The 13527-nt window shown below is 32.8% G+C and overlaps 1 protein-coding gene across 2 annotated transcripts in view; it reads right to left on the reverse strand.

Moving 5' to 3' along the window:
• Smp_158560.1 (serine/threonine kinase) overlaps positions 1 to 13527 on the reverse strand; it is a gene marked incomplete at its 5' end in the record, with an annotated part of 74083 nt that overhangs the window by 40618 nt on the left and 19938 nt on the right. For both annotated transcript variants that reach the window (XM_018794845.1, XM_018794846.1), the window contains 4 exons: positions 4659 to 4696; positions 5808 to 5884; positions 10281 to 10600; positions 11265 to 11405. In XM_018794845.1, coding sequence (XP_018649216.1) covers positions 4659 to 4696; positions 5808 to 5884; positions 10281 to 10600; positions 11265 to 11405 — 576 coding nt within the window. The remainder of the gene's footprint in view (positions 1 to 4658; positions 4697 to 5807; positions 5885 to 10280; positions 10601 to 11264; positions 11406 to 13527) is intronic.

Below are 13527 nucleotides of genomic sequence, written 5' to 3' on the forward strand. Positions count from 1 at the left end.
ATTTGTTCTCTGAAGAAGTGGTTTACACTGTGCCATGAAACGTCGAAAAACTTGATTTTTTTACCCATTAGGATATTATAAACAAATTATTTTATTTATAATTATTGTGTGAACAAACAATTCGGTACACATGAAATCGATCAAATAACTTGAGGTCAGCTACATTGTGATACGCTGCTAGTAATAACAGCTTTGATCAGCATTGACTACTTAGAATCTATGAAATCCAAATTTAGTTACTCCATAGTATCATGTCACATCACACAGTCCAGCTTCAAGGTTCTTTTATTTCATAGAATCACGGCAATATTAATTTTGAAATATGATATTAAAAGGACACTAAAAAAATAATAATTCGATACAAATTCCTAAACTAGGTGATAAATTGCCGATTTTAAAATTTCGACTCACTATTTAAACATTTATGACATTAAGCAGCAACAACTATACATGCATATGTGCAGGAAGGAGCAAATACAATGATTATTCGATTCCAGTTACAACCTATATCAGTTATTTACAGTTAGCACAACAAACTGATCTTAGTTCAACAATCACTAGAGAGACAGGAAACACTGGACAATTGTCCCATTCTAGTGGGTTGGAGAATGCTGGTCGGCGGCCTATGCTCCATTCGGAGTAACAGGCGTAAGTATGGTACTCCGCCACAACCCCGTCAACAGAAATCGAACTCAAGACCTACAGGTCGCACAGCGAGCGCTTTAAGTTGAGAGCTATAAGTCACTATCCAATTATTTAAATGTTTAACTTCAGGCAATTGTTAATATCGCCTAATCATCTGCCAATGTACTTGGTGGGTAACTGCCTCACACTTGACATGTTTAAGTTCCACTGATGATGAATTCACATCACGACTTCAGAATTAATCTTCGGATGATTATACTTGATATATATAGGGGGTTTGTTAATCAATTAGCGATGTTAACTATAAAACTCAAAGATCTCCACAAGCACCTTATATTAGACAAACAAAATAGTCATTTAACATCAATTTGGGTTGAACAATCTTCACAAATAAATATACTTTGTATGGGAAATTTACTGACCCCTTTCTCAAATTTTCTCGAAAATGATCATTAAAATATAAGGAATATGACAAGTATTTTCCTCTAAAAATTAATGCCGAACATAGCACTTGTTGAATGATTCCTACTTCCTAGTGATTCTGCATTTGACGTCAATACGTTCACTTTTATAAGTGTAATATTAGAAAACTGAGTGATATTATTGTTCATAATTTTTAGTAATATACCAACTATTTGCAGAGCTATAAAGTCGAAATTCACATATAAGCCACCAGAAAATACGAAAACAAATAATCTCATAAAACAAATAAAATTACAATAAGGCAAACAAGGAAACTTAGTTCAAAGTGATAAGAAGTGACGAAAGAATTCGGTCGCGACGAGGATCCTCTAATGCTGCAAGTGATATGAGAGAGGTTTTTAGTTCCCGGCTACCCACATCGCGAAAAGATATTTTTAGAGATGTAAATAGGAAATTTGATTGGTAATGGTGGTAGTGACTTGAGAGAGTGAACATATGGCCTGAGAGAAAACCGTTTGAGTCTTATTTAATACAGCCCTTCGAGGAGTCTTTAATGAGTCAGCTTTTTACCTCATAAGGGTCTAGGATCGGAGACGGAAATCCATCAAGCTAGGTGAAGTGTGACATTTCAAGGTCAAACTTTTCAATCCCTTTCTTCCGTTCTATTAAGGCAGGATTGTTGAGGATGATGGTAACCGGGGGCGAAACATCGTACTGCTACTATATCTCAGAATAGTTAGCAGTAAGACTTCACCCTTACACCATTTGTTTGCTGCTTTTAGTCTCACCACTTCCCGATTGACCTGTCCGGTATGGTATGATCTCAACAACAACAAAATAGACCGTTTGAATTATTGAGATAGACAGGTCAATATAGCTGCTAAAATCGGAAGCAGCTTACTGACTAACTCACTGACAAGCTAATAAGATGCTCGATATTTTTAAAAGGGCTAAAAGTGAAGAAATCACTCAAAGATAACATCAACGTATAATTTAGATACTTATTAATATTTGGTAGAATAATATATCCATTAACTTCTAGTGTTTACATTCAATCCTAAGAGAATAAAATGTACTATCTATCCATATTTAGTTCATTTGAAAAATGATAATGACGTAAAAATAAAATCTGCATAATTAATTAAAAACTTTTGTTATGATTATAAATAATAATTAAAAACAATAAAAAAAAAATTGAACAATACCATAAATAAGTCATATTTTTAAAATATGATCATATACATAAACAAGTGATATAAAGCATATAAATAAACTTGCAATAATATTATTATTGATACTAACTGGTGGTTATAATCACAATGTGTTACTTCACATTAATCTATGTAATAATTCTTCAATCTATCTGATAATCAAAATAACTATCATAGTTTAAATTTCACATAGACAATTACTTATTCTTCAGTACTAGTGTAAAAATGATTTACAACAGTGATTGTATTGCATTTTACTGTTGAAACTATACAGACTTTAAATGGTTAATCACTTTTATTATTGAGTTTACTTGTTAAACTTTCATTCAGATGGACATCTTACAATTACGTTATTTCTAGTTATTCTGAAACCTTACACTCATTGTATTATTCACTCTGTTGTCTACAGAACAGTTGATTAGATTAAATAAAATCTATATCTCAACCAACATGTCACAAAACAACCAAGGGTATATATTACGACAGTCTTATGACAGCAATTTTTGGTATCAATGTTCCGTGATCTCCGTTTTCACAAGGGTTTTTTTGTGGAGACTTTAGTAATTTTATATAGTTAAGATCATGAGTCAATTGAAGGAATCCCACAATAGGACGAAACGGCCGTCCAGTGCTTCCAGGTTTTCCACGGTGGTCTAGCTTCAAATGACTCATGATCTTAACTATATAAAATCTCTATTTTCGTTTACTTTTCCCCAGTTGCAGACGATCTTGCTAGAATTCCTCTTCACCACACTTCATTATTAAAAATGACGTTTCAGTCCTCCCAATAAAAATATTAGTTCAAACTGCTGCTTTATATTATTAAAATTTTTGTGATAAATGTTCGATCGAATCAATTTATGACAAACGTCTCTTTAAGTTCTGTACTGTTATATTTTTTGCAGTTAGATACTACATTCCTTATTAGATAAAGCTGATCATGCATGTAAACTGGTATTCATTTTGCGACCATTATCTTCAAAATATATATTTATAAGAACTGATTTACTAAGTACAGATTTTCGCAAATTGTGTGAGGTTCAGTGATACTAATAAGTGTCCCAAACCAAAATAAGATAAAGCAGGGCTGGAATATACGACCCACTGGTTGAAACCATCTGATGATAACAACAAACCTGATGATACTATTTTAAAAGTGTATAATGACACTAAGGTTCAACTAGAAGTAAGTAATGAAGGAAAATCAGCTGCAAAGGATGTAAACATAAACAGACGTTTACCAACACGACACAAATAATGAATACATCTAAACAATAACATAGGCTTTCATCTGTGTACCCTTAAATCTTACAAGTACAAAATAGCACATTATGATGCTTTTTACTGAATTACACAGAATAGATCTTAATTTTGTTTGGAAAATTTTAGCCTTAAAACTGTGCACATATATACATAAAACAGACGAAATACGGGTATTATACCGGTTCATTATATTGTTAAAAGTTGAACAGAATGGAAGTAATTATAAGTAGAAATGGATAGCGATTAGTAGTGGAATCCAGGACGCGCATTTCGTTCTATTTTGGACTCACTAACTGGATATGCCTCTAACCATGTAACGGTCATTTCAAATGCCATTGTGTTATCCACATAGCTACTAAGTCCGGATAGCCGCTAGCTTTTTCAGTGGGGTGAAGTTTAATTCTTTTAGTAGTGGTTGTTTGGATCTCCCCACTGACGTTTAGGACTGCAATTAACCAGTCTCTTATTAGTATATGTGCACTCAGTGTGGACTGCCTCGACATTGCCTTGAGTCACAAACATTATAGGCAGATATGGATGTAAGCCACCACCTGGAGTGAACATTAACTTCGGGATGCAGGTACATCTAGCTGACGAGTCCCAAATAGGACGAAATGTCCGTTCTAGATCCCATTGAAGGCTACCATCCATCTCTGATTATGCTTGTGACTTAAGGCAATATCGAAGTATTGCACCTAAGATGCAAATATGCTAATAAGAGACTGATGAATCGCAGTCTTAAACATCAAGGGGAGAATTCAAACAGACAACCAAAAAAGGATGGAAGCAAATTTTCAAATCCTTATATACTTCGTAATATCACAATGACTAACAAAAGTAAAGCAATTAATATGAACAGCTTTACCAAATTGATGAGAAAAAACGACATGAAATTAATTTTTTTGATTGAAGTATTGATCAAAACAATCAAGAGGATTTTCCGATTATATAATCTGTAATCATTGGAAATCTTCACAACATTGTCATTTCACTATGTATGAAGCATTCTTTTGTCAACTTATTGCACAAAATCTTCGTTATAAATAAAAGACTACCTGAGAAATGAAGGCACTGTATATCGAGCATATTATTATCATAGTATATTGCTAAACTTACGTCATTATTCATACGACATAAGCGTGCCTGGTTGGAGGCTGAAATTGTGTAGAAAGAATTTATGTAAAAATCAAAATGATTATTTACATCGGAAAACTTTTACTTAAATCACATATAAATGATGAAACAAACATTACGTTACGAAAAAACAGGAATTAAGTAGGATTATAAAAAAATTCATCAGTTACTTAGTTATTAATATTTTAGGAAATCTGCAGTGAATGTTATTACAAAGCGAAATCTGCTTCAATTATGTATATTGATTTTCCTATATTCTAGGTAATGGTATGTTGAAATACTAACTTTTTATTATACGATAAGAAATAATCAACATTCAATAATCGTGTCAAGGTATAAGTGCCAGGTTACAAGTGGTTTTTTTCTAGCCAGCAAAACTACACAGATTCTAGGTTTTTGTAACCTGGAATAGGATTCTACCCACATGAAAATATTATTGAATGTTGGGACCTCCAAAAAACAAATTATTGTCTAAATGACTGTAAGTGGATAAATTAATTAAAAAAACCTAAACATTGGATAAAATCAGTATTAGTCTAATCACTAAAAGCATTGGGAAACTAGATATTTGTCCTGAAAACAATTCAACTTGAGTATAGAATATATGAAATGCATAATTTTGTCAGTATAACAAATAGAAAACTACTAATTGAGTGGTTTTCAATAATTTGACTCATTACACTTAATGTAATCTTCATACATCAAATAGAAACAGTAATAACACTTGCACTAATTACATCGATCAAGATTTGTTTTGTAATTTAATTTCGTTCCAACACGTTTAGTCACAACATAGACAGTCAATAAACTAGAATAATGTTTAACTTCAACAAAAATTGTCTGATTTCTTTCACAATTACTAAAGAAAACAATTAAATCAATTTTTTATGACATAATTTTAATGTTATACCAATATAAAAATGAACTTTTGAATCAGTGTCTTTCTATTCTTAGGTAAACAATTTATGGTATCTTTTAACAAGTTCTAAATTAAAGACATTAAGATTGAACATGAAAGAAATATTAAAAAAATAACCAAAAGAGGGATAATTACATAAGTATAAATATTGAATATAAAAATGAGTGTGAATATAATTAAAATAATTAAGCGTAATTTAGTGTAAAACTCACCTTCAAGTAATTGAGAATTGAGATGTTCGATGATACGATCTTGTTCCTTAATCTTCAAATCTTTTTGATTAATTTGACTAAACAAAATCGATTAAAAGAAAAACACGAAGTTCATAAAGAATAGTACTTACAGACAGTTTTTTTTTAATTTTAAAATAACTGTAGACGGTACTCTGAATTATGATATGGATAACAAGTAGAAGTAAACTAGTCCTTTGTTATATTAAAAGACTAATATTTGAACGAAGAATATTCTTTTCGATAAATTCTCTTCAGGTTCTACAATTATATATCCAAATTAATAATCCGAAAAAATGGCCAGGTTAAAGGCAAAGTACATCGTTTAATGCATGTAAATTTAGGAATGTCAAATCAAATAGAATAAAATTGTTAATGTTGATATGACTCATATAGAATGTTAACACTGGAATCTGTATATGTGGTAAGTGAAAATTTAAGATCTGTGATCAGAATATAAATATGGGTCAGATAGGGTGAGAGAGATATGATAGTGCAATTACAATTCGATCAAGTGGAAGACTAAATGTGTGAAAAATTAGTGAGACGTAATAAGGAGGGATCAATACGATGTGAATGAATCATGTTTAGGGGGGATCAATAATGATATTTAACCAATAATAATAATAATAATAATACAAAGATTTGTTAATTAAGATAAGAGAGACAATTACATTTGACTACGAAAGGTCGTAAGTACATAGTCAAATTAGGTCATACAATAGCTAAGATGATTGTTCATTAATTGGCCTTGTGGTTGGCCAGGGGAGAAGTAGGGGTTGGAGATATTTCTTCTGTACACATAGCTCTGGTTTCTTCATTCTGATGGCTACTGCCTCCGCCGTTTGAAGGACTTTAAGCCTGACAAGCTTAGGCAAAAAATTACTGACCCTATAAATAATTGAAAAAGATTGGTTTATACTGGCACTATGACCAGTTTGTACTAAATGGGCCAAAATCGAGCTGTTTACTTTCCTCATCAGACCTTTGCTTAGCCACGCTAGGAGGTGTTCACGAGCACGAAAATGTAAATTCCTAGAACTTCGACCATTATAACTTGCTCCACAGGAGCAGTCGAACTGATAAATACAAAATGAAGTGGTCATTCTAGGAACTTCATCTTTAAGCCTCGGTGTCACCATTGGACGCGTAGAAAACACCAAACGTAGTTCACCTGCGTTGAAAGATTTTTGGATAGATCTGCGTAATCTCTGAGCAAGTATTTCGCTAGCGGCATCCCCCCTGAATTGTAGGCGCATGAACAAGGACTTTTTCTTGACCGTTTGGAATTCGCCTATTTTCACTTTAAAGATCATATATTTAATTATAAATTTTCTGGGATACCCGTTCTCCCTTAGAGCATTATGCAATGTGTTTAGCTCATTGTCAACTACATCCGCCGAACATATAGTGCGTATTCGATAGCTAAGGGTTTTGATTAGGTGATGGCCGATTAGCCTTTTTGGACGTCCTCTTAACTAAGAGATCAGATGGATCGTTAAGAAGAAACATGAACAGAAAAAGTACTTGGACTGGACAGTATACACACTTCCTTAGCTTTGTACCTCTACAGTACAAACGAAACCCATATTTATATTCTGATCACAGATCTTAAATTTTCACTTACCACATATACAGATTCCAGTGTTAACATTCTATATGAGTCATATCAACATTAACAATTTTATTCTATTTGATTTGACATTCCTAAATTTACATGCATTAAACGATGTACTTTGCCTTTAACCTGGCCATTTTTTCGGATTATTAATTTGGATATATAATTGTAGAACCTGAAGAGAATTTATCGAAAAGAATATTCTTCGTTCAAATATTAGCCTTTGTTATATGTTGTACTGGATAGTTAGTTTTAGCTGATATAGGCCTTAAAATTCCATTGATGTGTGGTGACAATTAAACCGTGATATCACAATAGTCTTGTCGTTACTAAAACTGTATATCCATAACATGTCAGTTGCTAATATCATTGGAAAAAGTGTTTTTAAAGCGAATCGACTGCTAAGTGATGAGGCATTTATTTGGATGTAAAATAAAAGAAATTGAGTAAGGAAGAAAGGAAATATATTTTTAGTAAACATCTTGTTAAATATTTATTAGTTTAACATTAGATTTGCATTTCGGAAAAAAATTTGCGATTTTGCGTCATCTGAGCTGGATAATCTTTTACGTGTTTTAGATAACATTGATTAGAATAACAAGGAAATAAGCTACGACGACAAATTATTCTGTTATATCCTAGTCAAGATTAAAGTACGGGTAACTTTTGGGACCTCTTAATGGACTAATATTCTATATATATTCTTATCGTATAACTATTCAGTAATTAGAATGTGCATATCTATATTCATCTTATTAGAGGCTTCATTTTGATCTATAGACTATTATGATATAAATTACTATTCTTAAATTATACTCAGTTTATTGATTACAGTCTCCCACGTTCACAGCCACATTTTGGCTTGACCTTGTACAAATGTTATTTCCTACTTTATGGTGTGATGTGGTCTGGTTTGTCTGGTATGTAAACCAAGTATGCTTGAAATAAATGACTCACATAGCAGAAGCTGTTATTGGTGTTCTGTACTCAACTGGAAGGGCTAGGTAGACAGAAGACCAATAAGGACGCTAAGCTGCTCTTATCGGTCGAACGTCATTGGTTTAGTACAGTACGAGATTGGATAAGTCGTATGCGACTGGTGAATAAATGACGTAATAAAAAGCCGGCCTTTAAATTCACAACTTATTCACCATTAAGAACATGAAATTACTAAAACAGAATGTAGACGTCCAAAACGTGTAATATCTTTTTTATTTGGTTTCTCACACATAGAAACACCCATTCGTTAAATATCTTCTGAATCGACCATCATACAAGTAATTTACGTTCACTAACAGAAGTAATTCGTTCAAGCTCAAAACATTACTTGAGATAAAAAACATTTTAGAACACAAATAAACACGAAATATTGAATTGTTTTTTGGTACAGAGAACAAAATCTCTCTTAGACAAACAAGAAGTTCAACATACAAAAAAGTGATAACGAATTTACAAATGTGAAAAAGCAGAATGAACGGACACAAACAGCAAATCACATAACTGAAGTCACTGACAAGAATAAGAAAGAAACGAGGATTGGAAATATAATGTCATAACTATTACAGTAGTGTCTAAATGATGGAAAAACTAAGACAGAGGACATGAATCGGTCGACAGAAATGATGATTACTCGATTGTAAAAAAGAAACTTAGCAAAGTGTAGCAATTATGCACCTGCATGATGACAAAGGAAGAAGACCAAAAACATCTATTTGATATATACGAGCAAACGATAGTGATGATAATCCAACAATCTAAACTACACACACACACACTAACCAACTATATACAACACACAAGTCTACTAATGGGATGATAGAATAGTTACAAAAATCTATTCACTTTATTTAAATTAAGCGAGACATTAAGTAGTAGTACAACTCGAAAGTAACTGCAGTATGAAATAAGCAAAACATAATATAAATAAGAACTTCTATAATAATCAATGTACATATGATTCTTTTTATCAATAAGCTGTATTTGCATAAGCTTAAATAAGAACAGATGTACACACAATTATATATATATATATATATATATATATATATATATATATATACAACATTAACCAAGTAATCATACAAAACATGTGTTAAATAGCACAAGCCAACTATTACCTATTACCTTATCAAAATGGATATTTGTCACATGTAAACAGAAACATGTTCAAAGAGTAAAACAAACAGTAATAGTAAAAATAGTCGAATGTAGATTTGTAAAAAAAAAAAGGAAAGCCTAAAATCATCAATACATATAAACTGAGACAAGGTGCTTATTCTTCGGTAGCTGAAGTATTGAAATGTTACATGATAAGAAAGAAATACGGGTTATATATTGACATTTAATAAATGAATTAGAGTTTGTAAAATCGATGAGTAATTTATAAAACAAGTATTAATATTTGCTGATTGACAGGATGCCAAAAAATAAGAAAAGGAACAGCGATACAGTAATTTGTCATGTTAAAATTACCATACCTACTTAATGCTGCAACAAAGACCAGGAATAAACAAGAGGAATATAATAATATGCTACTAGGGTATGAATAAAGTAAATAAAGTAAAACCGATTTTGAATACGAAACATGTTTGCGTTTACTCATCATTTTCGTTTAGCCTAAATAAATCATTTTCTAATGAGGTTATGAATCCAATTAAACATTAAATCAAAAGTATTAATGTGTGGATATTCACTGAAATGACGTAAAACGAAGTCGATACTAACGGTAAGATTCTAAAATAAATCATGAGACTCCATTTAATTAAAATAAAACGGAATGTCTTCGGCATATAAAACGATCATGTTATATTGAAAAGAAACTAAAGTGCATCACTTACTCATACATTTCTTTCAAACGAGCCTCAACTTCTTGCAAAAGGAGTTCTGCTTGTTCCCTTGCTTTTACCTCATTGTTTAAAGCTACCTCATGACTCCATCTTTCCATTTTATTTAACTTAGTAGATTTACGTTGACGCCAGTCCAATGTACTATCAACAATAACACTTTGTGCAGGACTATCATAGGCTAAGGAATTCACATCGTTTGCACGCCATGATGATTGATAACCATTCGGACACACACCATTCTGATTATAATCTTGTACCAAACCTGAAGCACGAAGTGTATCCAATTCAGACACTAAACGCATTGTGAAATTCTATGCAGGTAAAAACGTTAAGTGAATACATCCAATAAACAATACTCTTTATAACAATATATGAATAAAAGTTAGAAATATTTAGTACTAATAAACTGTCACCTACTATAAAAGTAATAGCCTAAGATGAAAGTTACAGATGTAGCATGCAATGATACATGTCATCAAAAATGATGTAATGGTTAGTTATCATCTAGAAGCATCAGTTTGATTTGAACCAAGTGAATTTCCATAGCTTCAACTGATAGTATCACTAGTATTGTAGGGTAATGACAATCATTTTACTTTAAAACATACAAAAGGATTCGTTAAGAAATAGGATAAGCAAAGTAATATACTGTTACAGACTAATGAATGCATATTCATATGCTTCAGTTACATAATGTAAGGAGAAGCAAACGATACACAAACAAAAGGTAACGACAAGAAACGTCGTCGAAGAGAGATTATAAGCGCCTCAGTGATTACAGTATAAAGGGTAGGGGTTTAGTGTGAAGACTACAAAATAGGAAAACAAGCATTTTCGTAAGACACTTTTAACAGGGTACTGAACATAATTTAACAAATACTGAGTTTACGTTAGGAAGTTATAGTAAAAAAGTGATAACTTAAAACATTACAACAATAAATATAACTTCCGGGTTAAAGTCAGCACGACACTTACATGCAGTTTTTCTTTAGCTTCACGTTCATCATCAACCCACTGATTTAACTCGAATAGATGGCGTTCCCAATTACCTATATTATTTTCAAGTTCAGCGTTATTCTCTTTAAGTGTGGTCAACTCATTTTCTAACGCGACAGTCTTGTGAAATCAGAAAAAAGGATTATTGAAAAAACAACAATATTTCATGTCGTTAAACCTTTAAGACAAGAATATACGACATGTAATAGAAAACCCTGCTCGCATTTTTAAAATGATTTCTACTTTCTAATACATTAATGAAATTCTTTATTAACTAAGTACAGATTTTTTCTTTCTCTAGAATAAAGATTTTCACTTATCCAAAATTACGTTTACTATCACGACTTAAACTTGTTTACTTTAAAGTAATTTCATAATCTATTTCATACAACTGATCGATGCAACTTACCGACCAAGTAAATATTGTGTAACCGACAATAACTCATAGTCCAAACTTAAGTGCAATTGATAAGAACAACCCAAACTGAATTAAAATGATATTTAAACCTGCACCTCAATTGTTAAAGGTCGCATGTTTGCACCAATAAGTACCTACTGTATTCTATATCGAGTGAATTTACCTGCTCATATAACACCTTAATGTTTCACCTCTGGTTTACAAACCAGGTGAAATTAATCTCCAATCAATCTTTTCATGATACTGACTTAATGACAAATTATGGGAAAGAGCTCGGTTTGCTAATTACCATTTTTATTCTTAAGAAATTTACTATAAAGTTATGGCCTGAGAGAATTAAAAAGGAATTCATTGAAATCTTCATCAACTAAGTATCTACGACCATTGTTTAATAAATGAAAGTGACTGATGTCATTTTTTACATCTTATTTATTTCAATTTTAACGGTGATTACAATTGAAATTCACGTGAAATATACGTTCGTCCAAGTCAGTCTTTGTTTAATTATTTGGACACACAAACACTGGTACAAAGGGGCACCGAATAAATATGCGCGACACAAGTCACTTGATTTGTGTGTGGGTTATGATACTGCTCGGTTGCCCAAACCGAAGCAGGTGGTTTTCTTAGGAGGGTACACTCAGAGCCTTCGACCTAAAGGTCTGATCCACAAGGCAGTGGAGCATCGTAAGGAGATTCAGTCCCATGGTAGCCGATGACCAGCGATTGGTTCATACGGCATTTGCTTCCTCTGGATACTGGAGACAATGTGCACCATTGGTTTAAAATCAGGATTTCCCATTTCCCCTAGGTGAACTTTCCGTGTCCACCAACCCGGTTAAAGAGCCAGACATTCGCTTTTCGGCCTCTCACTTTCGTAAACAACATCCCTGCCACGAGAAGGCAGTGAGTAGGACTTCCCTGGCAGAGGCTATATACGCGTGGCCATGTGAGAGCATTTCGAGAGGGAGAGCGGACTCTCCCCACTCTTGACCGTACCAGGGCACTTGAGGGCAGTCGGTCCTCGAATATCGAATTTCAAAATCAAATGTACTGAACCATATGAACGAAAATCAATGAGTCTTACTGTTGAATGCTTAGAGTATGAATACAGACTTCCCATTCTCAATAAATCTTTCACACCCGAACCCTAAATAGAAATACAAGGCTAGAAGTTCGGAAGAATGCTTAATATGAAGACCAGAGTACGTCCAGAGGATGAAGGTAATTATGAACGTATGAGTGACCTTGAAATTCTGCAATCTTTCGGAAAACCTGTTACAATTTGCAACAAACTTGGTTGATTGTACAATCAGGATGAGAAAGGAATAATCAGTAGGTTTCTCTTGGCATTTCTAAACGAGCACTAATTCGTCTAGGTATTTTTAGCATTTCCCTTGACCACTGAAAACGTTTAAGAATTGCATCTTTTAAACATCTTCTAAGTGCAAATATACTCTCGGGTCTATATGCATCTCTGTAACAATTCATTGGTGGCGTATCCCGACATGGTTAAGGTGTTTCAATGGTACTTAACTTAGAACTTCTAGTCTCTTGAAAGCTATCTGGCAGCATGTTGGATGAATATGTAGTACAAATATAGCCTGTACTCATTATTCTCTCACCCCCACCAGATCTACTAATGATTTCTTGTACAAGCTATAAATGCTCCTTGCATAGCATACACAACTTTCCTAATTCTTGGTTCGATAACCCCTGATTTTTATTGACTTCATAGTGTGACTACAAATGCCTTTTCTCCTAAAAGAAGATTATGAACAAACATATATTGCCAGTGGCCCTCCGATTGAATGAGTTAATACA

Source organism: Schistosoma mansoni, chromosome 1 (assembly GCF_000237925.1).
Source record: "Schistosoma mansoni strain Puerto Rico chromosome 1, complete genome".
Taxonomy (NCBI): domain Eukaryota; kingdom Metazoa; phylum Platyhelminthes; class Trematoda; order Strigeidida; family Schistosomatidae; genus Schistosoma; species Schistosoma mansoni.